General features: G+C 51.0%; 1 protein-coding gene and 1 non-coding gene across 2 annotated transcripts in view; one reads left to right on the forward strand and one right to left on the reverse strand.

The window, feature by feature from the left end:
* The window catches only part of CPAMD8 (C3 and PZP like alpha-2-macroglobulin domain containing 8), a 71,591-nt gene that overhangs the window by 34,694 nt on the left and 11,147 nt on the right, over positions 1-25,750 (reverse strand). The window contains exons 4-19 of the mRNA XM_060233104.1: positions 22,210-22,232; positions 21,034-21,199; positions 20,890-20,942; positions 16,977-16,994; positions 16,151-16,205; positions 15,840-15,953; positions 12,574-12,658; positions 11,023-11,131; positions 8,966-9,193; positions 7,141-7,311; positions 6,530-6,658; positions 6,170-6,353; positions 5,796-5,974; positions 5,546-5,695; positions 3,945-4,109; positions 948-1,093 (exon numbers count right to left, since the gene is read on the reverse strand). Coding sequence (XP_060089087.1) covers positions 948-1,093; positions 3,945-4,109; positions 5,546-5,695; positions 5,796-5,974; positions 6,170-6,353; positions 6,530-6,658; positions 7,141-7,311; positions 8,966-9,193; positions 11,023-11,131; positions 12,574-12,658; positions 15,840-15,953; positions 16,151-16,205; positions 16,977-16,994; positions 20,890-20,942; positions 21,034-21,199; positions 22,210-22,232 — 1,975 coding nt within the window. The remainder of the gene's footprint in view (positions 1-947; positions 1,094-3,944; positions 4,110-5,545; positions 5,696-5,795; positions 5,975-6,169; positions 6,354-6,529; positions 6,659-7,140; positions 7,312-8,965; positions 9,194-11,022; positions 11,132-12,573; positions 12,659-15,839; positions 15,954-16,150; positions 16,206-16,976; positions 16,995-20,889; positions 20,943-21,033; positions 21,200-22,209; positions 22,233-25,750) is intronic.
* TRNAN-GUU (transfer RNA asparagine (anticodon GUU)) lies at positions 22,486-22,560 on the forward strand. Its single transcript has one exon. It is a non-coding gene; the product is annotated as a tRNA-Asn (tRNA).

Raw genomic sequence — 25,750 nt, forward strand, 5'->3', positions numbered from 1 at the left:
CTTTACCTTCCTCCCCCACAACAGACACCCTGTGAGGTGGGTGGGGCTGGAGAGGGCTCTCACAGCAGCTGCCCTTTCAAGGACAACCTCTGCCAGGGCTATGGCTGACCCAAGGCCATGCTAGCAGGTGCAAGTGGAGGAGTGGGGAATCAAACCCGGTTCTCCCAGATAAGAGTCCGCACACTTAACCACTACACCAAACTGGCTCTCCAGAAAAAATCCATGCCCCCAAGGCTTCCAGAACAGAAGGGACCAACACACACACACACACCCTTGCAGCAGCACTTGGCTGCTCTAGCCTGAGGACCCCTATGGTGGGCTGCGGCCCCCTCCCAGGTGAGGCAGCTACCGTGTCAGGAAGGCTACAGGAACAACCTCCACTGGCCACCCTGGGGGGTCCAGAGTTGCCATTCCCCTCCCCGCATTCGAGATGCAGCATGGTCACATTTTCCTTGGATTCCCCCCCCCCCGGTGCCATCTGGCATCTTTTGATCAGCCTTGAGTTGGGATTGGGATTGGCAGCCAGTGTAATTGCGGCAATATTTGGGTCACAGGATCCCAATAACTGGACCCAATAAAGCATCAAGCTGCAAACACTCTTCAAGGGTAGCCCCCGGAAGAGTGCATTGCAGTAGCCAAGACTAGATGTAACTGAAGCAGGATTAGCTGTGGCTAGACCAGGCTGAGCCAGGGATGGGCGCAGCTGAGGCAACAGCCAAAGCTGCCACTGCCGCAGCCACCTGGTTTTCTAAGGTAACTCTGCGAGACAAGAGAGATCCAAAGTCCCTGCTCTGCCTCCCTCCTAACTCAGAGACTGCTCGGGACACTTCTCTCTGCTCGTGACAGGGCTTCCTTTTCCTGAGCCAGGAACCATTCCCACCAAGTCAACCCCTGAGCATTCCCCTCGATTCTGGCCGCCGCAAAGAGCGTCAAGAGGCAGCTTCTACCTTGGCATCGTTTTGGAATGATGTGCAGCAGCAACGAGGGTGCCGGTGTGGGGCTGAAAGGCTGGCACGGCCTCATCCGTGTACATGCTGCCATGCTGCCTGTGGTTTAAGCGGACGAGGTCCGTCATCACAACCAACCCTGTTTCCTGGGCAACAAAAGAAACAAACAATTGCATTAGTGCCTGTGGAGAAACACGCCATTTTGTGTGGGGGGTTTTAACAGTCTGTGAGTTGGATGGGAGGAGGTTATCAAACTTTAGGCAGGCCATGGCCTGGTCTCCTCCTCATTCCCCTCCTGTCTATAAGCAGTCATCTGAGGAGGGCAACTCCCCAGAAATCCCTCAGGGTTAGAAGAGATCTTCCCCAGAAGGCTGCAGCAGAGAGAGTCCCCATCCCTGGGCGGGATCTGCTGCTTTTACCTTATGGAATTTGGGGTGGGAAGCCAGGCAGTTGTTGGCTGGAGCTTGCAGCAGACCGAGGCAGGAATAGCCGTGCCCCTGGGCCAGAGTTGGTGGCCATTCTGCAGGGAGGGGGATATGTTTGACCAGCTTACCCTAGAGTGACTAAGTAAGCTGCCTGTCCTGCATCCCACCTACTGAAGAAATGCAAACTCTCTCCGTTTACCAAGTCATACAGAATAATTAGACAGTCTTCTTCCATTTTAAGGTTGCCAAGCCCAATTCAAGAAATATCTGGGGACTTTGGGGGTGGAGCCAGGAGACATTGGGGGTGGAGCCAAGATCAAGGCTGTGACAAGCATCATTGAACTCCAAAGGGAGTTCTGGCCATCACACTTAAAGGGATGGCACACCTTTTCAATTCCTTCCTTCCATAGGAAATAATGAAGGATAGGGGCACCTTCTTTTTGGGCTCATAGAATTGGACCCCCTGGTCCAATATTTTTGAAACTTGGGGGGTATTTTGGGGAGAGGCACTAGATGCTATACTGAAAGTTTGGTGCCTCTACCCCAAAAAACAGCCCCCCCAGAGCCCCAGATACCCGCCGATCAATTCTCCATGATTTTCTATGGGAATAAATCTCCACAGGGAATAATAGAGTTCCCAGCAGACATTTCCCTCCCCTCCCCCCCGCTTTCTGACGACCCTGAAGCGGGGGGTGGGCCTCCAAACCGGGAGATCTCCTGCCCCTACCTGGGAATTGGCAACCCTATTCCATTTCCAAATAGGTTTTAAAGATACAATACAATAATGCAGTTGAAAGACCACCTGGTGCACGCCATAGCTACTGTCCACAAATCATAATAATTTTTTAAAATAAAATCCAGCAATAAAAGAACCAGTCCAATTTTGTTTCGGATACACAATCCTTCTTCAAGGGACCGTCTTGTCACGTTCATGGGTTCAGTAAACTTGAAGTACCAAAATCTCCTGGCATTCTGTGATTTTTTTTTTTAATGGAACACCACTGGCAATTTCTGTCCGTTAGCATTCATGACATGACAAGACTCCCCCACGCAGGAACGACCACCCTACTCTCCTCTCCCAGACTTCCCGTTTCTTAAAAACCCACCACCTGCCCCCTTCTGAGGTCCTGTCAAGGAGCTCCAAGGGGCTTCTTGCACAGGGACGCAGCCTTCTATTCCTCACTCTGGTTTTCGGGAGGGGGGGGGACATCCTGTTCTTGGATGAGAATGTGTAACGTTAAAGGGAGAGACTGACACACAAACTGTGTGACTTCTAATTGTCGGCACTATTCATGAACATTCATATGCAGTGTTTGGATTTGCAAGACCAGAGGTGGTTGGCTATTGCCTGCCTCCCTGTTATGGAAGAATGGACTTGGGAGTAGGTTTATATATTTTTGTTGTGTGTTATTCCTAATTGTACTATAGAAAGTTCATTGCTTATTGTGTATTTTGATATTGTAAGAGAAGTGTCTGATATTATTATATAGTATTACACGGTAAAGTATTAGTGAAGACTGTAATGTACTATTTACTGGGGGGGTTTCCTTTGCTTGAGCTTAGAATCATCGAATCATAGAGTTGGAGGGGATCTCCAGAGTCATCTAGTCCAACCCCCTGCACAATGCAGGAAACTCATAAACACTCCCCCCTAAATTCACAGGATCCTCATTGCTGTCAGATGGCCATCTAGCTTCTGTTTAAAAACCTCCAAGGAAGGAGAGCCCACCACCTCCCAAGGAGGAAGCCTGTTCCACTGAGGAATCGCTCTAACGGTCAGGAAGCTCTTCCTAATGTTGAGCCGGAAACTCTTTTGATTTAATTTCAACCCATTGGTTCTGATCTTGCCTTCTGGGGCCACACAAAACATTTCCACACCATCCTCTAGATGACAGCCCTTCAAGTACCTGAAGATGGTGATCCATCACCTCTCAGTCGCCTCCTCTCCAGGCTAAACAGGCCCAGCTCCTTCAACCTTTCCTCATAGGACTTGGTCTCCAGACCTCTCACCATCTTCGTCGCCCTCCCCTGGACCCGTTCCAGCTTGTCTATATCCTTCTTAAAATGTGGTGCCCCAAACTGAACACAAGTTTTCAGGTGGGGTCTTACTAGAGCAGAGTAAAGCGATACCCCTAGGTAAAGCTTGATTACCCCCAGGACACTGGGTGTTTGCTTTTGAGACCACTGGGCTAGCAGCTGGGCCCCTGGAATTTTGTACCCCTTCTCCATCCCCCACTCTTGGAGGCCCTGAACACCCTCAACGCTTCTGTCGCTTTCACCCTTTTTCCTTCTGAAGGAGCTATCAGCCCCCCCCCCCCCAGTTCTCCATTTCTCTCTCCCTGTGGGCACATGGCCCTCCCTGCCACAGTTCAGAACTGCAAGGGCCTCTGCCCTCTCCAGAGCGGCAGGGCCAACCGTGGCCCTCAGCAAGGACAGCCTCAAGCAGCAGTAGCAACAGACCACAGCTCTTGGAGGCGAGCCAGAGTCAACCATTTCTGGCAACGCGGGGGCGGGGGTGGGCACAGAGAGAGGTGGGACACCCAGCTGCAAAGGCGGCAGGGGAAACCCTCACCGTAAAGGCAAAGCGGGCATCCTTGGTGATATCCCAGTGCCAGGGGAAGATGGAGGAACGACGCCGACGCCGACGCAAAGACATGCTTGGCCACCAGAAGTGGCCATCTTCCTTGGGGGTCCCAAAGACATCGGACACATCATAATCTGACAGTTCCTGGAAGATCTGTGGGAGAAAACGAAGCACGTTGTTTAAAAAGAGCAGCGAGACTGGAGAGAACCCCAAAGCCCCAGGAAGCGAAAGGGTGGAGATGTCAAGAGCCATGGAACTGCCACGCTGCAGCGGCAGAGGAAAGTTTGGGGCGCAGTGCCTGCTCCAAAGGCCTCTGAAGCGATGTCTGAACAGCCCCCGAGGGAAACAGGGTGCCGGGGGGGGGGGGGGGAACCGGAATCATAGAGTCGTAGAGTGGGAAGGGACCTCCAGGGCCATCTAGTCCAACCCCTTGCACCATGCAGGAAACTCACAAACACCTCCCCCTAAATTCACAGGATCCTCATTGCTGTCAAGTGGCCATGTAGCCTCTGTTGGAAAACCTCCCAGGAAGGAGAATCACAGAACCCTAGAGTTGGAAGGGACCTCCAGGATCATCTAGTCCAACCCCTTGCACCATGCAGGGAACTCACAAACACCTCCCCCTAAATTCACAGGATCTTCATTGCTGTCAGATGGCCATCTAGCCTCTGTTGAAAAATCTACAAGGAAGGAGAATCACAGAACCCTAGAGTTGGAAGTGACCTCCAGGGCCATCTAGTCCAACCCCCTGCACAAGGCAGGAAACTCACAAACACCTCCCCCTAAATTCACAGGATCCTCATTGCTGTCAGAGGGCCATCTAGCCTCTGTTTAAAAACCTCCAAGGAAGGAGAGCCCACCACCTCCTGAAGAAGCCTGTTCCACTGAGGAACCGGTCTAACGGTCAGGAAGTTCTTCCTAATGCTGAGCTGGAAACTCTTTTAATTTCAACCCATTGGTTCTGGTCCTACCTTCCGGGGCCACAGAAAACAATTCCGCACCATCCTCTATATGACAGCCCTTCAAGTACTTGAAGATTGTGATCCTATCACCTCTCAGCCGCCTCCTCTCCAGGCTAAACAGGCCCAGCTCCTTCAACCTTTCTTCCTAGGACTTGGTCTACAGACCCCTCAACATCTTCTGGACCCGTTCCAGCTTGTCTATATCCTCCTTAAAATGTGGTGCCCAAAACTGAACACAAGACTCCAGGTGAGGTCTTACCAGAGCAGAGTAAAGTGATACCATCATTTCAGATGATCTGGACACTATACTTCTGTTGATACAGCCCCAAACTGCATTTGCCTTTTTAGCCAGCGCATTGCACTGTTGATTCATGTTCATTGTATGGACCCTTAGATCCTTTTTGCACATACTACTGCTAAGACAAGTTTCCCCCATCCTATAACCATGCATTGGCTTTTTCCTACCTAAATGCAGAACTTCCCATTTATCCCTGTTAAAATTCATTTTATTGGTTTTAGCCCAGTTTTCCAGCCAGTCAAGGTCATCCTGTATCCTGTTTCTGTCTTCTTCTGTGTTTGCAACCCTTCCCAATTCTCTCCCACCCATTCCCTCCGGGGCCTGCTCACCTGGGAAGGTGTCAGTTGGAAGCCCAGCTTCAGGAGGTGAACGGTTTTATCCACCGTAGCCAAGCAGACGCAGCTCCCCTTGGCGGCTCTGACCTTGATGCCCACAGAGTCCCCCGGCCTGCTCTCATTGGCCAAAAATGTCACTGAAACCTGGGAATTAAAACGAGAAGAGCCCCATCATCCCACCAGCCTATGTGAGGGGCCCGGGGTCCTTCGGGCAGGTAGCCCAAGGAACTGCCTGCTTGCCTACCTGGTTCTCAAAGGAAGGCTTGACGGCAAACTGCAAGCTGTCTGTCACCCCTTCCCCATCCTCCCGCACGTAATACACCAGGAGGCGGCCCAGAGGGGCCATGCTGGGGGTCACCAAGAAACGGAGAGAGGTCACGCAGGCATTCATCTCAGCAGCAGCAGGAGGTCCGGTGGGGGCGGCTAAACAGGGAAACGGGGCAAAGCACACAAAGAGCCTCAGAAGAGGAGCGAATCCTCCTGCAGCAGCCTTGAGCAGAGCCCAGTACGAGACACGGCTGCTTGCCCCAGCCGAGAGGCAAAGCGTCCACCTGCCAGAGAAGACTGGCAGTCCCCTTCCCGGCCCCTCCACCCTCTTCCCAGCCCCCAAGACTGTGCCTGTGGAGTGAGTGGCGTGGAGGCTTCTGCCAGAAGAGACATCAGCCCTTCTGCTCCTCTGCTGGGTCACGTTCCTGGACTGCAGCCCGGAGAGGACAATGTTTCCTCGGGCCACCACTTCGTAGTGGAGAGTGACGTCGCAGCGGCACGTGGATTTCACAGCAATGCTCGCCTCTTCTCCCACCTGGGAAGAGGAAGACAGCCGCTGCAGCCAGGAGCACGGGGCCGAGTCCCCTGAGCAACCGCCTGCCTGGCTCACTCCCGCCACCCAACAGCCCTGCAACCCCGGCTAGCTCCTCTCCCTCCGCAGAGCTGGCACAGCTTGGCACCAGACACCTGGACCGTCACGGTGGGCCCTACCAGGAAAGCCTTGTCCAACATCTGGAGCTGGAGGTGGCACTTGCTGGGCGAATACCAGCTGCTGATGGACAGGTAGTTGGGCAAATACTGGTCTCCTACGAGCTTCCCGCCAATGGCAGTGACTTTGGTCTGGAAAATGGGAGGGGGTGTAAGAAGACGACTGCAGATTTATGCCCCGCCCTTCTCTCTGAATCCGACTCAGAGTAGCTTACAATCTCCTTTATCTCCTTCCCCCACAACGGACACCCTGTGAGGAGGGTAAGGCTTAGAGAGCTCTCCCAGAAGCTGCCCTTTCAAGGACAGCTCTGCCAGAGCTATGGCTGACCCAAGGCCATTCCAGCAGGTGCAAGTGGAGAAGTAGGGAATCAAACCCGGTTCTCCCAGATAAGAGTCCGCATGCTTCACCACACCAAACTGGCTCTCAGGTACCTATCAGATAGCGCAGGCTCCACCCCCCCAGGAGACATCCCCCCCTTTGCTCCCTTGTGATTCCCCCATTCCGTGGGCTCCTCCCACATCCACCTGGTTCCAGAAGCATGGGGGGGGGGAAGGATTCGCACCCCCCTGAACCAGGTGGGGCTACTGTAATCTGGCCGAGGCATTCCGCTCACTTCCAGCCAGACATATTGGGCAGCTGTGGGGATGGATGGGATTTCAAACACCACTAGCCCCCTGCTGGACGTCAGCTCGCTGGTGTAAATGTTGTCCTTTGGGGTGAGCTCTGCTTTGATCCGGACAGTCACCCCATCGGCCGGGCTCCCGTCAGGATACGTGACTTCCACCTGTAGAGCCAGGAGACAAAGGGACTGGTTAGCATTCGGGGGGGAAGGGAGGGAAGGGTTTCTACTTCCTCTGGGGGCGTGAAGAGGGCCATAGCTACTGTACCTTAACTGCTGGACGCCTATTTATCCAAGACTTGTATTACTGGCTGTTACCTTAATTACCATATTTTTCGGACCATTAGACACACCGGAGCATAAGACGCACCTTCGTCTATGTGCGAAAATGGCCATCTTCGGTGATGCGGGCGCCATTGCAGCCTTTGGGCCACCTCGGCCAGGGGCCGCACAGCCGGAGCCAGGCACGCAGGCGCAGGGGAAGCACGCCAGCGCCTGCGAAGTGCTGGATTTGCGGTGAGGGCGATCTCGCCGCTTGTCTCCCAGCCAGGCACGCAGCCGTGGGGGAAGCACGCCTGGCTGGGAGACAAGCGGCGAGATCGCTCCCTGCGAAGTGCTGGGTTGGCGATGGGGGCGGAGGGAGCGATCTCGCCGCTTGTCTCCCGGGGGCTGCAGGCCCCTCCCCCCCTCATCTTTTAGTATTCGGACCATAAGACGCACGCACTTTCCCCCCCACTTTTTTTTGGGGGGGGGGGAGTGCGTCTTATGGTCCGAAATATACGGTAACTGTTTTATGTTCTTGTTTTTATCATTTATCAGGCCTCTGTATTTATTCTCGATTGTAAACTACCAGTGCTTTTATGCCTATAAAGGTATGAACTGAATTGATAACTGACTGGATTGTGAGGCAGTACAATCCAAACAGGCCTCTCTCTCTCTCTCGGGCAGAAAACTATTTGCTCATTCTCACCCACCCTGAATTGCAAAAGTGCTCTGGGGTGCCGGTGCTACATAAGAATGTAAGAGAAGCCATGCTGCATCAAGCTAATGGCCCAAACAGTCCAACACTCTATGTCACACAGTGGCCAAAAACCCAGGTGCCATCAGGAGGTCCATCAGTGGGGCCAGGACCCTAGAAGCCCTCCCACTTTGCCCCAACCCCAAGTACCAAGAATACAGAGCATCACTGCCCCAGACAGAAGAACATAAGGGAATCCATGTTGGATCAGGCCAATGGCCCCTCCAGTCCAACACTCTGCGTCACACAGTGGCCAAAAAAACCAGGTGCCATCAGGAGGTCCATCAGTGGGGCCAGGACCCTAGAAGCCCTCCCACTGTTCCCCTACCCCAAGTACCAAGAATACAGAGCATTACTGCCCCAGACAGAAGAACATAAGAGAAGCCATGTTGGGTCAGGCCAATGGCCCCTCCAGTCCAACACTCTGTGTCACACAGGGGCCAAAAAACCCAGGTGCCATCAGGAGGTACATCAGTGGGGCCAGGACCCTAGAAGCCCTCCCACAGTTGGCCCCCCCAAAGCACCAGGAATACAAAGCATCACTGCCTCAGACAGAGAGTTTCAACAATAAGCTGTGGCTAATAGCCACTGATGGACCTCTGCTCCATATGCTTATCCAATCCCCTCTTGAAGGTGGCTATGCTTGTAGCCGCCACCACCTCTTGCAGCAGTGAATTCCACATGTCAATCACCCTTTGGGTGAAGAAGTTCTTTGCTGCTCCTCTCAGGGTCTTGCCAGCCACCCCTCTTGCCTCATTCCTAGTAAAGACCAGGCCAAGACCCAAGGACACCCCCCCTCACCTTCCCTCTGTAGGGCAGGCCTGGCTTGAACTGCTTGCGGGTGTCTTTCGTGTACTTGATGTCCACCAGCTGTTTCTGCACTGGGGTGGAGTCGTCAAAGGTGGCCTGCTTGTGCCCGTCAGCACCAGTCACTGTGGCCCAGATGCTCACGACGCCTCGGAAATGCTCCGGGATGTCCACAGGCATCATGTCAGCCACGCACACGTCGAACTGCACGGAGCCCTCAATCTGCCACGTGTGAGAGAGAAGCGGGGTGGGGGGTACATGGAGGGGGAGAGCTGCATTAAAGGAGTTGCCCTCCTGTGACCCACTCAGGTCAGGAAACCAAAGACACCCTCCAACACCCCCCCCCCCACACACTGCTTCCTCTGGGGCCCCTTGGACTGCAGGAGCACCAGTGGGTCCCGCTGGCACAAACTGGCTCTGCTCATGGCTGGCTGAGTCGGCCCACTTCATGGGCTCCCCCCACCCCGTAGCTGACCAGGATGCTCTTCTGCCTGATGCTGCCCTGCTGGCCAGGGGACTGAAGCATGAGCCAGGGAGGTCATAGAATCCTGGAGTAGGAAGGGACCTCCAGGGTCGTCTAGTCCAACCGCCTGCACAATGCAGGAACCTCACAAACACCTCCCCCTAAATCAGGGGTCCTCAAACAACGGCCCGCAGGCCAGATGCGGCCCGCTGAGGACGTTTATGCGGCCCGCCGGGTTATGGCAAAATCAGACCGGAAGTGACGTTCGACCTAAACTCACGTTAGCAATGCACACTTCCGGCACTGGGCTGAGGCGGCGGAGACAGAGTGTGATGTGATACCGAGGTGAGGTGAGTTCCCAGGCCGGGGTGTGTGGTGTGGGGAAGGGAGAGAGATGCAGAAGACGGAGAACTGACGGCCCGCGGCCTTGTACAGTAACGGCAGTCCAGCCCTCCAACAGTCTGAGGGACAGTGAACTGGCCCCCTATTTAAAAAGTTTGAGGACCCCTGCCCTAAATTCACAGGATCTTCGTTGCTGTCAGACAGCCATTTAGCCTCTGTTGAAAAACGTGGGCACAATGCCCAGGGGTACGCCATTGAAGGCCTCAGACCCCCCCATCCTGTTCACCACAGGAGCTGGACAACTGTAGCCCCGCCCCGACACACTTACACAGCTGCCGGTGAGGCTTACAACAAGGTCACACAAGCGCATTTGACACTGTAAACAGGCACGGAGCGGAAAGTCTTATTTAAGCTGCCGAGAGTCACTGTTGCTCTTTAAAACCCTGAAGCGAATCCCTGTCTTTGGGCACACCAGCAGCTCCTTCAAGGCGGCTTTCACATGGGAAAACACCTGCAGGGCCACCGTCATTTCCAGAAACTATTCTCTCCCCAACACCTCCAATTTTTTTTTTTAAATTTAAAAAGGAAGTAGGAAAAAGCGACCTCAAAAAAGGAAGTAGGAGAGAGAAAAAGAGACAGCAGGAAAGAAAGGAAGTGGAGAGGGAGAAGGCAGAGACATCCAGGCACCTGGGGTTGCCAATCCCCAGGTGGGGGCAGGGGATCCCCCGGTTTGGAGGCCCTCCCCCCGCTTCAGGGTCGTCAGAAAGCGGGGGGAGGGGAGGGAAATGTCTGCTGGGAACTCTGTTATTCCCTATGCAGATTTATTCCCATAGAAAATCATGGAGAATTGATCCGCGGGTATCTGGGGCTCTGGGGGGGCTGTTTTTTGGGGTAGAAGCACCAAATTTTCAGTATAGCATCTAGTGCCTCTCCCCAAAATACCCCCCAAGTTTCAAAAAGATTGGACTGGGGGGTCCAATTCTATGAGCCCCAAAAGAAGGTGCCCCTATCCTTCATTATTTCCTATGGGAGGAAGGCATTGAAAAGGTGTCCCTTTAAATGTGATGGTCAGAACTCCCTTTGGAGTTCAATTATGCTTGTCACAGCCTTGATCTTGGCTCCACCCCCATGTCTCCTGGCTCCACCCCCAAACTCTTCTGGCTCCACCCCCAAAGTCCCCAGATATTTCTTAAATTGGACTTGGCAACCCTACAGGCACCAGGTGGGCCCACACCCCCTCACTCACATCACTGGTTTTGAGGACAGGGGACCCCACTTCATGCCGGTAATACCCCACGCCGTTTACTGTCATGTTGACTGTCAGTCTCCCCGCCACAGGCTTCCCGAACGTGTACCTGAAACAGGAGAAGTTCAGCCGTTACAAACATTCCCTGTTCTCCTTTTCCTCCAGGATTTTCCAATTATGGAAGCGGGGGGAAGATGATCAAAGGGGTGGGAAACCGTGACAAGAGTCTTCTAAAATACTGCATGCAGTGGAGAGAATGGAGAGTGGACTTTCCCTCCCCACCTCCCATAACACCAGGCCGTGGGAGTTCCCAGGAAAAGCTGCTTCCCACCACGGAAAGGGTGAAAACGCACCTGGCTTGGCTCCTCCCATCCCTGGGCCAGCCCCAGGGCCACTGCAGGCCTCAGCCCCCAGGTTTTGGGAGCCTCTAGCGGCCTGAGGAGCCGGCACATTCGGCCAGCTCCTTGCTCAGCCTGAGTCCTCCCGTCCAGCCACACCCAATTGCTTTGCTCCCACTCTAGCTGTTGCACCACCAAATAAACGCTGGGCAAGGCTCCAAGGAAGCCTCACCCACTTGGGGCTCGTGCTTTCTTCTCAAGAGGGATGCAAGGGACAGAAGAAGAAGAAGAATTGCAGATTTATGCCCCGCCCTCCACTCTGAATCTCAGAGCGGCCTACAATCTTCTTTCCCTTCCTCCCCCATAACAGACACCCTGTGAGCCGGGTGGGGCTGAGAGAGCTCTCCCAGAAGCTGCCCTTTCAAGGACAGAGTCTCAGAGCAGCCTACAATCTCCTTTCCCTTTCTCCCCCACAACAGACACCCTGTGAGGCAGGTGGGGCTGAGAGGGCTCTCCCAGAAGCTGCCCTTTCAAGGACAGTCTCAGAGCGGCCTACAATCTCCTTTCCCTTTCTCCCCCACAACAGACACCCTGTGAGGCAGGTGGGGCTGAGAGGGCTCTCCCAGAAGCTGCCCCTTCAAGGACAGAGTCTCAGAGTGGCCTACAATCTCCTTTCCCTTCCTCCCCCACAACAGACACCCTGTGAGGAGGGTGGGGCTGAGAGGGCTCTCCCAGAAGCTGCCTATTCAAGGACAATATGAGGGCTATAGCTGACCCAAGGCCATTCCAGCAGGTGCAAGTGGAGGAATGGGGAATCAAACCCGGTTCTCCCAGATAAGAGTCCACGCACTTCACCATGACACCAAACTGGCCCTGTACACCAAACCGGTTAAGCGCATCTGGCACTTCCCTCACCAGCTAGAACAGGAGGCAGGGGAAACTAAACGATCGGGCAGAGCGCTGATGGCTCATCCCACTAGGCATCCCTGGCGCCATTTTAAAATGGTAGCAGCAATCACTGAAATCGCTCATGGAGGCCACGGGTGGCCTGCCCAGAATCCTGGTCCTTTCCCTGCGGGCCACTCCACCCACGGCCGTGCCAGTCCTGGCCACCATGCTCCCTTCCATGGGGCTGGACAGACATGACGCTGGCCGGATGACAAGAGGACAACCTGGGAAGAGCTCCACTAGACCCCAACATCCCACCACATACCTGGCATGGACCGTTCCCTTCTCACACATGCTGAGGTCACGGATGTAGCGAGGGGGCTCGATCCACAGCTCAAACTTGGGTAAAACTAATGGAGGAGGGGGAGACAGACAGACAAATAGAAGGGGAGAGAACAAAGTCTGAGTCCAGTCAAGCGTCTTTAAGACCAGCAAAGTTTTCTTCAAGGTATGAGCTTTCATGGCCTCCACAAAACTCCATCACACCACAGGGGAGAGAGAGAAGGGGACAGAAAGCAATGTTCCCTCTAAGCTGAGTCAGCTCACAGATTTTTAGCCTTCGGATCACACCTTTTTGTCTTAGCTCAGGAAGGATGACCCCAGAGCACAATAATCGGTGCAGGAGCTCACAGCTATAATGCCAGGAGCTCAGAACTTTAATACCAGCAGCTCACAAAGCAGAATTTGTGCTCACAAGACTCTGCAGCTTAGAGGGAACACTGGCAGAAATCCCAGCAGCTGGAGAAAGGATGGGAAGGGGGTGGCATCTTCAGGACAAATACCTACTGTCTCCCCACCCTCTGGAAAAGCAGCTGCCTCCCCGACAGCCACACACCCTCCACTTCAATTGACAGGGTGTGATTCAGTTCATATTGACTTGTTACCTTGACAAAAGTGCAAGGCATAAATGTGTATTCTACGCTTTCATTTTCTTTTCTTTTGGGGGGTGGGGTGGGGAAGGGCTGCTTGCTAATCACAGCAGCCCAGCGATGGACCGGAGCCCCAAGAATCAACCCTCCCCACTCTGGCTGTCCGCCCCCTGCCCTTCTCTCTCAAAACACTTTGGAACACTTTCCCTATGAAGAAAGGTTAAAACGCTTGGGGCTCTTTAGCTTGGAGAAACGTCGACTGCGGGGTGACTTGAGAGAGGTTTAAGAGATTATGCACAGGATGGAGAAGGCAGAGAAAGAAGTACTTTTCTCCCTTTCTCACAATACAAGAACTCATGGGCATTCAATGAAATTTCTGAACAGCCGGGTTAGAACGGATAAAAGGGGGTACTTCTTCACCCAAAGGGTGATTAACATGTGGAATTCACTGCCACAGGAGGTGGTGGCGGCTACAAGCATAGCCAACTTTAAGAGGAAATTGGATAAAAATATGGAGCAGAGGTCCATCAGTGCCTATTAGCCACAGTGTGTGTGTATATATATGTGTGTGTGTATACACACAAACACATATATTGGCCCCTGTGTGACACAGAGTGTTGGACTGGAGGGGCCACTGGCCTGATCCAACATGTCTTCTCTTATGTTCTTATGTGACACAGAGTGTTGGACTGGAGGGGCCATTGGCCTAATTCTGTTCTAGACATAAGAGAAGCCCTGTTGGATCAGGCCAGTGGCCCCTCCAGTCCAACACTCTGTGTCACATAAGAACATAAGAGAAGCCATGTTGGATCAGGCCAATGGCCCATCCAGTCCAACATTCTGTGTTACATAAGAGAAGCCCTGTTGGATCAGGCCAATGACCCATCCAGTCCAACACTCTGTGTCACATAAGAACAGAAGAGAAGCCATGTTGGATCAGGCCAATGGCCCATCCAGTCCAACACTCTGTGTCACACAGTGGCAAAATATATTACACACACACTGGGGCTAATAGCCACTGATGGACCTCTGCTCCATATTTTTATCTAACCCCCTCTTGAAGCTGGCTATGCTTGTAGCCGCCGCCACCTCCTGTGGCAGTGAATTCCACATGTTAATCACCCTTTGGGTGAAGAAGTACTTCCTTCTATTTGTTTTAACTTGACTGCTCAGTGATTTCATTGAATGCCCACAAGTTCTTGTATTGTGAGAAAGGGAGAAAAGTACTCTCGCCTTCCTGCTTGCCACAACTGCGTCATAGAATCTCAAGGTGCAGTGGTTAAGTGAGGTGGACTCTAATCTGGAGAACCGGGTTCAGTTCCCCAGTCCTCCACATGCAGCCAGCTGGGTGACCTTGGGCCACTCAGAGCTCCCCCAGCCCCTAAAAACAAGTCTAGCTCACCACTATCATATTTTATTTATTTATTTAGTATATTTCTATTCCACCCATTCTCCATAGAGCTCAGGGCAGAGTACAGCATACGCTAAAACAATAAAATACAATAAAAACATTTTATAAACAGACAACTCAACAGCACTCAGAAAATTTTCCATATCATCACATATTGGCCAGCCTGGCCGTCTCAAATCATGGTAATGCTAAGAGCTAGAACTTGTGGCTGTCAGGCAATCTTTGGATCTCCTGGCTACTCTACGCACAACGCCATATGATAATCTTGGTAATTAATTAGGTGCTTCTTGACTTGATAATTCCTAAGTATTATTGTGGTCATGCTTTTTTTCCCGGGATCTTTGCTGATAAAATCTCATCTTTTCTGACTCAAAAGCTAACTTGAGAGTAGCTGAAGGATCAAGCAGGGCCTTTTGTTATGGAGAGATGCTGGGACAGAACAGCAGTCTGAGAGCAATGCCACATCTGCCATTTCCATCCCACCTCAGGCCAGCGTATGGAACAGAGAAAGTGAACCATCTTCCTTCAAGCTGGGCAAAGGACCGCCATGCCTGTTGACCCAGCTAGACCTATCAGCGGCCTGTGATTCCGTCCACCACTTCATCATTACTCATCAGCTGGAACGTGGAGCTGCTGGTATCAGAGCGGCACTTTGGTGGTTTGGGTCTTTACTATCTGATTGGACAGACGCAGGTTGGTACCACGGCGTTCTGTCAGCTGTACTTGATTGGCTGGCTCTCGAAGACTCAGCCAGCCTGGCCACATTAAACTGTAGCTTCCCAGCTGGGCTACTGTAATGGACTCATCGTGGGCCGCGCTCAAAGACAACACAGAAAAAGCAACCAAAATGGCAATTCGGAATCAGCAGCAGCCTCGAACCACAAGGGAAAGGAAAGGGATAACTATTTCAATCGGTATGGATTTGAGCTTTTTCCTCTGCCCGCTTTCCTTGTTCAGCTGCTCTAATCTATGGCTTGTATTGATGATGGAAGGGTCGGAGGGCCTTGTGAGCCTTTAAAGATCTCTGGAGCCGCTCAGACATCCTTCTCTTTCTTCAGACGTTTCTATCCCATAGTCACGTTCGAGGCAGTCCCCAATTTCATAAAAGCAGCCCTCAGCATCATACGGAAATACAGATATCAGCGGCCACAAGAAGAAAGCGATAAAACCAATAAGCGGGAGGAAGCCAAAGACACGCATTCCTACAAAGAAAAGACACTTCCTAGGAGAGAAGTGGTGCCAGCGACTCACCGTACTTTTGCACTTCAAAGGACTTGTTGTACGTGTGCCCCTGCATTTCGGCAAAAATGAACCACTCGCCAAACACCGGCTGGTCCGACAAAGGAAAGCTCATATTCAGAACGCCTGCCGAGAAGGGAGGGGGGGGGATGAAAAACACAGCGAGCACATTGGGGACCAGCCCCCCTCCAGCAAATGCAGTCACCGCAGGCTTTCCTCTCATTTCTCAATTGCAACCCTGCCCCCCCCCCACACACACACAATTGCTGCTCTGGGCTGTGGGCTGCTCGGAGAGCAACTGACTGGGATTTCTGGAGACTCACCACAACAGACGGGCTTCAGATTGTTCCACTCAATCATCCGAGACCCACGAGGATCCTGGGATATGGGGTTAAAGCAAGAGACTAGCAAACCAGAGCATTTGGAAAGGTACACACAGAAACAAAGGAAGCGATCAGGATTTAATTTTAGGCTTGGTGTCTGCAACAAAGGCGTACAGATCACACGCAGTCTAGTCTCCTCTCTGGACCCTCCCCCTCATTTAAAGGCAGTGATGAGCCCTCAGTGGCTTGGAAGCCTCTGAGCACTGCTCCTCAGTGGGGAAGGAAAGGGGGCAAGGCCCTTGCCCAGAGGGCGCTGCAGTTGATTCCCACCCTGAAACAACCCTCGCCAAAGTGGGAAAATACAGGCTTCCTGCTAGGGAGAGCAGGAAATGTGGCTCCTTGGTGATGGTTGTGAATGTGGCTCTCTGCAACCCATGGAAGGAATTGCACCACTGCTCTCCGCAACAGTGGGTGAGGATATAGCAACAGCACCCTTTGAACGGCCTCAATTATCCCAAGGCTCAAAGTCAAGACTAGATTTATTTTAAACAGTAAGTATGCAGTTCCTATTGCTACTTAATCTTTCCAAAACCTTCAACAGCACAGGCCGCTTCGCACAGAGTCCCCATCTATGGGTGGGCACTGGGGCTAAACCTGGCTGGCTCATGAGACATTCCGAAGGCAAACGTTTCTAACGCCCAAACAAAACCTTTAGGAATTTTCAATGCGTTCAGGCCAATTTTGTTTCCTGGTCTGGCCGAGCATGACAGGAAACGAGCAGCCGTCCAACACCTCGAGGCCCGGCTTCAGGCCTGTGGATACTCACCAAAATGTAAGCTTCGACCTGAAAAGAAATTAAGCACACACTCACTTGCCAAACAAACTAAAGCCACCGCTGCTTCCCTTCAGTTCCCAGGAAGTTGGAACTACACAAAAAGTAAAACAGAACTGACATGCGACTCCCACCCCAGCAACCCCCCCGGCATGCATTACACTTTTCTGCAAGGAATGTGAAAATGTCAAATCAGTGTGGAACTAAGACAATATGGGAACCATTATATAGTTTGTCATGAACCTCTAAGATAAAATAATAATGTGATTTATGACAATTATTGCTGTGTAACAATATATTCTTGTCTGGTGTATGGAGAGCCAGTTTGGTGTATGGAGTGCCAGCTTGGTGTAGTAGTTAAGTGTGCGGACTCTTATCTGGGAGAACCGGGTTTGATTCCCCACTCCTCCACTTGCAGCTGCTGGAATGGCCTTGGGTCAGCCAGAGCTCTTGTAGGAGTTGTCCTTGAAAGGGCAGCTGCTGGGAGAGCTCTCTCACCCCCACCCCTCTCACAGGGTGTCTGTTGTGGGGGAGGAAGGGAAAGGAGATTGTAGGCCGCTTTGAGACTCTGTCCTTGAAAAGGCAGCTTCTGGGAGAGCCCTCTCAGCCCCACCCACCAGACACAGGGTGTCTGTTGTGGGGGAGGAAGGGAAAGGAGATTGTGAGCCTCTCTGAGACTCTGAGATTCGGAATGGAGGGCAGGATATAAATCCAATATCTTCTTCTAGGAGGAGTTTAAAGAGATATTAATGATTAATGCATTATAAGATGTAATTGCAGAAGATGTTATAAAATTACTGATATTGATGATGAGTATATGAAATGAATAATGTATAAGTAGAAATAACGCAGAATTTTAATTCATGCACCCCACCCTTTTCCCTTCTACCCCCCCCTTCCTATTTTACCTGAAAACCTAATAAACCTATTTAAAATAAGAAAATGTCAAAGCAGAGTCAGCAAGGCACAGGGGTGGCCAACGGTAGCTCTCCAGATGTTTTTTACCTACAACTCCCATCAGCCCCAGCCATTGGCCACCCCTGCGCCTAGGCAAAGCACTGCCCCCAACCTGCCGCCCACACCTTGCCTCCCCAGCAAGCCCAGCCCAGCTCGGCTCCTGCACCTCCGAGCACGCATGCTCACCACTGAGCCGCCATCGCTCCACCTCCCCTTGCACTGGACTCAAACTCGGTTCTCACATCTGTTGTTAATTCCTTTATTATCTGTATGCCCACCTGCTGCAATTCACACGTCTTACCAAATGCGTTGCTCCAATCTTAGCTATATTTATTGCTTAGTTAGTTATGCATCTTGACTCTAATTAGGCCCTCCTGGCAAATACCGCCCTCCCACCCCGTATGTAACATTTGAGGAAATCTCTTTCAATGTATCTGAAGGAGTGTGCACCTACACATAAGTCTCTCAGTTCTCGCTTCAACCCAGAATTGAACAACGGTATTTTGGAGTCGCCACTGTACTCAAACTTTGTTCTCAGGGGTCGTTTTGTAGAAAAATAGGTAGTGGAGCTCATCCAGGGACTGTTATGTAGCTGCACCTTATCAATGGACAAGGAGGTGGAACTCTCAGAAGGAGGAGGTGGAACTCTCAGAAGGAGGAGGAGGAACTCTCAGAAGGAGGAGGTGGAACTCTCAGAAGGAGGAGGTAGAACTCTCAGAAGGAGGAGGTGGAACTCTCAGAAGGAGGAGGTAGAACTCTCAGAAGGAGGAGGAGGAACTCTCAGAAGGAGGAGGTGGAACTCTCAGAAGGAGGAGGTAGAACTCTCAGAAGGAGGAGGTGGAACTCTCAGAAGGAGGAGGTGGAACTCTCAGAAGGAGGAGGTGGAACTCTCAGAAAGGTTCAGGAGCTGTGCTCCTGTGAGCTCCCGCTGAATCGGAGGCCTGCTTGTTCTCATCTCTGTTAACTCTTGTATTTGTAAGCTAATTTACTGCCATTCACAGATCTTACCAATCACTTCAATCCAGTCTCAACTATAATCACCCAGACTCTTGTGCATCTTGACTCTAACTAGCCCTTCCTGGCAACTAACCCCTTCCACCCTCTCTCTACCTATATGTAATGGTTGAGGAAATTCTGTTTCACAAGTATCTGAAGAAATGTGCACGCAGGCAGAAGCTTATACCACAAACGCTTACACCGCTCGACTCAAACTTTGTTCCAAACTTCAAGTTATTTGAAAGGGTGAGCAAACATGTGGATGGGGTGACCCAGAAGATGTTTTTAGCTAGACTTCCAGAAAGCTTTTGGTAAACCTCCTCATCAAAGGCTCCTTCGTAAGCTCAAGAGTCATGGGGTGAAAGGATAAGTCCTCTGGTGGATTAAAAACTAGGTACCGTATTTTTCGCTCCATAAGACGCACCTGAGCATAAGACGCACCTAGTTTTTAGAGCTGTTTGTGTGAATTTAGAGGCATTTGTGTGAATTTTTTGCAGTATTCGCTCCTTAAGACGCACACACTTTTCCCTCCACTTTTTTTGGGGGGAAAAGTGAGTCTTATGGTGCAAAAAATACGGTAATTAACAGGAAACAGAGAGGGAATACAAATAGGCAGTTTTCGTAGTGGAGGATGGTAAGCAGTTGAGTACCGCAGGGCTCACTTCAAGGTCTCAGTGCTTTTTAACTTGCTCATTAAGGATTCAGAGTTGAGAGTCAGCAGTGAAGTGGCCAAGTCTGCAGATGACTCTAAGTTGTTCAGGGCCGTGAGATCCAGACTGTGAAGAGCTCCAGAGGGATCTGTCAAGGCTGGGTAAATGGGCATCACTGTGGCAAATGGACAGGTGCAAAGTAATACACATTTGAGTCAAAAATCGTAACTATAAATACACATTGATGGGGTCCAAAATGGCAGAGACTGACCAGGAGAGAGAGATCTTGGAGTCATGGTAGATAACTCACTGAAAATGTCAACCTAGCATGCCATGGTAATAAAAAAGGCCAATGGTGTGGTGGGAATTATTAGGAAGGGGACTGAAAACAAATCAGCCAGTATCATAAAGCCCCTGTATAAATCGATGGAGTGGTCTTGTGTGTGTAGTTCTTGTCCCCACACCTCAAAAAAAGATATTACCGCATTGGAAAAGGTGCAGAAGAGGGCAACTAAAGTGATTAAGGGGATGGAACACTTTCCCTATGAAGAAAGGCTGAAGAAGTTAGGAGTCTTTAGCGTGGAGAAACAATTGAGGGGGTGATATGAAAGGACATGGGACAGAGAAGGTAGAGCAAGAAGTACTTTTCTCCTTTCCTTACAATACGAGGACTTGTGAGCATTCAATGAAATTGCAGAGCAGTCAGGTTAGAACGGAAAAAAAGGAAGTTCTTCTTCACCTAAAGGGTGATTAACACGTGGAATTCACTGCCACAGGAGGTGGTGGCAGCTACAAGCACAGACGGCTTTAAGAGGGGATTGGATAGACATCTGGAGCAGAGGCCCATCAATGGCTATTGGCCACAGGGTATTGTTGGAAGTCTCTGTCTGGGGCAGTGATGCTCTGTGTTCCTGGGGCCCCTAGAGTTCTGGCCCCATTGGTGGACTCCTGATGGCCCCTGGGTTTTGACCACAGATGTTCTGTATTCCTGGGGCCCCTAGAGTTCTGGCCCCATTGGTGGACTCCTGATGGCCCCTGGGTTTTGACCACTGTGTGACTCAGAGTGACCCAACATAGTTTCTCTTTTGCCCTTACGTTCTTCACTTAATTGCAACAGGAGGAGCTGGCATTCTGGGGTGGATCAGTACCAAGGCAGACCAGCAGGCAAGAAACGGGGCACCATCGTCCCCATGGCACTCGAGTGCATGGTCAAGCAGCAAAGCAAGTACGCTTTCCCCGTCATCGACTGAAGGTTGATTTTGTGGGAACAAATGGGAAACACCAAGGGGGGAAAAGACCCTTACCCTCTCATCGATGGGTCGCAAATTGGGGCGGATGGTGAAGAGGTTGATCAGCACTGCAGTGGAAAGAGAAGGAGGGTCAAAGACGGTCAGAGCAGGCCCAGCCCCAAGGATTGGGCCCCTCTGGGGCTGCCTTGCAGCCCTGACCTCTCTGCTTGGGCCTGTACACCGGCTTGTCTGTCTGGATGAACACGGAGGCGCCTTTGCTGTCGATGGTCACTGTCGTGTGGTTGTGGAAGATGTAGCCTTCTTCCGCCAAGTGCCGATTGCCCCAGACTTTCAGGTGGGCTTGACCCCGCAACCCTGGGGGCACCTAGGATAGAAGGCAAGACAAAGAAGAATGCCAGGAAGATGCCCCGTTATGGCTACATCTATAGCACAAATTGGGCCCCAGAAAAAAACGCAAGAGGAGGAAATCCTTGGGAAAGCTGCTTCTTCAGTTTCTGCGCAGCAGCCCCCAACAAATGACACACACACACACCCCACTCAGTCACAAGGGCCGCAGCTGCTGCTTGAAGGGCACTTGGTGTAATTAGCAGACTGCTCAAAGCCACCAAGTAATACACCGTCTTTCAATCTGCAAAAATGAAAGAGCCCGATGTTCACGCTGAAAACGAGCAGCTTAATGCTGTGATTAGAGAATGTAGAACGGGTTTCCTAAATAACTGAGCCAATAAACTGAAGAAAGAATTGAAACGTCATCAAAATCCAGAGAGGCGTCTTTTTAAGAAAGCGGCTGCGTTGAAGCTACACTCCTCAGGAGCACCCGCCTTGTGAATTTCAGTTGGACTGTTTCCAAGTTTGGACTTATATCTTTTCATTTGGGGGCAGGTTTTCTTGGCCCCTTGGAGTTTCTGTTACTTTAAAAGGCCCTAACACGGCTTCTATCATTATTGTATTGTTGATCATGTGTTGTGCACAATCCTTATAATGTATTTTTGCAAACTGAAAGACTGTGTATTACTTGGTGGCTTTGATCAGTCTACAAGGACCACAGCAGCAGGCTGTTCTCAGGGTGGGCTTGGGCAACAGGGGACAATAGCCAAGGCAGGACCCCCCCAGCCATGGCAGAAGAATGCTAGAGTCCAGCCCCTTCTCTTTCGGGATGGAGAATTCCCTCACCAATCACAGAACCCCCCACTCTGTGGGGCGAGGAGGAGGAGCCCCCCCCCAAGAGGCCTTCTTCTGCTGATGGAAAACAGCTGACGCGTGTGGGGAGTTTGCACCAGGGAACAGTCTTTGATTCAGCATGCTCAGACCCGCTGCCTGCCCCCAGGAGAACACAGTCTCCTCCCCCAGACCCATGGCTCTCCCCTGACTCACCTTGAGGGAAATGGTTCCTTTACCTACAAAACATGAAGGGGAAAAAAAATCAAGATATTCTGTTACTTCCCTCTCCCATGTCATGAAAACAAAGTTTGAGCAAAAGACCAAAGCAAAAATCCGGATTGTACTTTGGCAGCATTCTTCCATGAACAAACTGATTTCATTCCATTTCTAGCCCACTCTGCCTGAACAACAAGCTCCCAGCAGGCAACAACAAGTATAAATATAGGCAATCAATTAATATAGACAGAGCAATTAATACAGACACGGGAGGGAGGGATGGTGGCTCAGTGGTAGAGCATCTGCTTGTTAAGCAGAAGGTCCCAAGTTCAATCTCTGGCATCTCCAACTAAAAAGGGTCCAGGCGAGAAAAACCTCAGCTTGAGACCCTGGAGAGCCGCTGCCAGTCTGAGGAGACAAGACTGACTTTGAGGGACCCAGGGTCTGATTCAGTAGAAGGCAGCTTCTTAAGTGTTAGGGAGGGATGGTGGCTCAGTGGTAGAGCATCTGCTTGGTGAGCAGGAGGTCCCAGGTTCAATCCCCGGCATCTCCAACTAAAAAGGGTCCAGGCGAGAAAAACCTCAGCTTGAGACCTGGAGAGCCACTGCCAGTCTGAGGAGACAAGACTGACTTTGATGGACTGAGGGGGTCTGATTCAGTAGAAGACAGAATGTTAGGGAGGGATGGTGGCTCAGTGGTAGAGCATCTGCTTGGTAAGCAGAAGGTCCCAGGCTCAATCCCCGGCATCTCCAACTAAAAAGGGTCCAGGCAAATAGGCGTGAAAAACCTCAGCTTGAGACCCTGGAGAGCCGCTGCCAGTCTGAGCAGACAAGACTGACTTTGAGGGACCCAGGGTCTGATTCAGTAGAAGGCAGCTTCTTAAGTGTTAGGGAGGGATGGTGGCTCAGTGGTAGAGCATCTGCTTGGTAAGCAGGAGGTCCCAGGTTCAATCCCCGGCATCTCCAACTAAAAAGGGTCCAGGCGAGAAAAACCTCAGCTTGAGACCTGGAGAGCCACTGCCAGTCTGAGGAGACAAGACTGACTTTGATGGACTGAGGGGGTCTGATTCAGTAGAAGACAGAATGTTAGGGAGGGATGGTGGCTCAGTGGTAGAGCATCTGCTTGGTAAGCAGGAGGTCCCAGGCTCAATCCCCGGCATCTCCAACTAAAAAGGGTCCAGGCAAATAGGCGTGAAAAACCTCAGCTTGAGACCCTGGAGAGCCGCTGCCAGTCTGAGCAGACAAGACTGACTTGGATGGACCAAGGGTCTGATTCAGCAGAAGTTCATATGAGCATAAAAACATAACAGACATTAAAGCCTACAACACCAGATAGGCATTAAAACCTACAACGTGCAAAGCAATAACATGGTTATAGCAACGCTCAGCAAAAAGTGGCCATGATCCTGAGCTTAGCTATAAAATGTCAGTGAGTTTGGTCCAAACTGCCTCCCCGCTCCCGTTCCCACTCACAAGACATGCACAAGCTGTCCACCAAAAGAAGCTTCACGGCTAGTGCCATGTGTGAAAAACAACACAATCCGGGACTGCTTGAACCACAAAAGAGTAAAGCCAGCCCTGAAAAGAGAAACCGCCATGGTGGGGGGGGGAGGGGCTTCAAACTGCCATGGCACCACGGGGGGTGGGGGGGGAAGACTTCAAGATTTTCCCTGCAGATGTCAAGAACTGATTCCTGCCAATAGGATGTGCATCAGTATAACCAATGCTTCAGTATTATTATTTCACTTTGCACTATTATGCCTTTTAAACAATTTTATATGTATTCACTCTGCCATGGCTAGAGAAAGGCCTCTGTAAAGCTGTGAGATATTCGTTAGTTGTAGATTTTTCCAGACTGTATGGCCGTGGTCTTGGCATAGTAGTACCTGACGTTTTGTCAGCAGCTGTGACCGGCATCCTCAGAGGTACAACACAGAAAGAGGTTATAGCACAGAGTTATAGCATAGAGAGAACTCTATCTTTCTGTATGATACCTCTGAGGATGCTGGACACAGCTGCTGGCGAAACGTCAGATGCTACTATGCCAAGACCACGGCCATACAGCCCGGAAAATCTACAACTAATGAACTCTGGCCATGAAAGTCTTCGACAACATACTGTGAGATATTCCTCAACGCAGCTGCAAAGTCATCTGTTAACTTTTAGCCAGAGACTTTAACTTTCAAATTTGTAGAATGCAGGGTTGAACTGATGCGGGGGGGCAGGTGGGGGAGGGGGAGAGGAGTACCTGTCTGGGAATAATCCTTGAATTATATCCGGGCCTAAATGCTTTGCACCTTTTCTTTGTGCCTAATTAGTTACGTGATTAACAGTCAGAGTAAGGTATTAATGTAACGCTTGGCCTTGAGGGGTCAGTTCTAACAAAGGACGTCTTGACTGTGAACATGATGCTCAATTAATAAACGCCTCGTTTGAATTACTTCAAAGAGGCTGAGTTAATGAGAACTGAGCAGATCTTGACAGTAGGCAGTTCTGGGAGCTGCTGCAATTCTGTCCAACTCATTCACTTTTAAAATATGAATTACATAAATTATGAGAACAGGGAGATTCCAATCCAGGAGTCCCGTAGAGACCAGCAAGATTTTCAGGGTATGCACTTTGGAGAGTTCAAACTCCCGTCATCAGACTCATATCTTTCAAAGCGCTGATCCTGGGGATCTGGTGGGTCCCTCAGGGTTCTGGTTTTTCTCCTGCAGACCAACGCGGCAACTGGCAAGCAACCCCCCTGGCAATTGTTTGGGAAGCTCTCACAAGTGATTCCACTATATCTTGTTCCTGAAAGCTGGAAGAGAGATTCTGGAGGCACCTACGCTCCAACAAAGTATACCAAGCATTCCTTAACAAGTGACTAAGCAATCAGTTTTGGGACGCTTTATTGGGAATGGAAGCTGAACTGTTGTGCAGAACTCGTCTCCTTGGACCCAGGAGTCTTTCCCATTATCCACTAGCTCCCAAATGACAAATCCACGGGGTCAAATGGACTATTGTGGTGTTCGTCAGTTGCCTTTATCACAGAACAGTTTAAGGTAGTTCTCTCTAAATTTTGAACAGAATGATTTTGGAATGGGTGAGACTGCGCAGACAATTTTATTGATATTGGACATTTCACTTGTTTACAAACCGGGGCGGGGGTACCAATCCTTGATTATCAGTGGTATATTTATAAATGTTAGAATCATAGAATCATACAGTCGGAGGGGACATCCAGGGTCATCTAGTCCAACCCCCTGCACAATGCAGGAAACTCACAAATATCTCTCACGCACACACACCTCCAGAAGATGGCAAAATAAGTGTCAATAAGACAAAACAAGATGTTATTGAGCATCAAGCCCCATCACCAGGACATCTGCATTTGCACTGTGGAATCACCCTCCAGAAGTCTCAACACCCGGCTGTTATTGGGTCTCCCAAAGTGGGGACACATTCGGCCGGGTCTTCGGACTCTGCACTGGCTTCCAGTGATATACCGAGTCCGGTACAAGGTGCTGGTTATTACCTTTAAAGCCCTATATGGC

This window comes from Heteronotia binoei, chromosome 2 (genome assembly GCF_032191835.1).
Source record: "Heteronotia binoei isolate CCM8104 ecotype False Entrance Well chromosome 2, APGP_CSIRO_Hbin_v1, whole genome shotgun sequence".
NCBI lineage: Eukaryota > Metazoa > Chordata > Lepidosauria > Squamata > Gekkonidae > Heteronotia > Heteronotia binoei.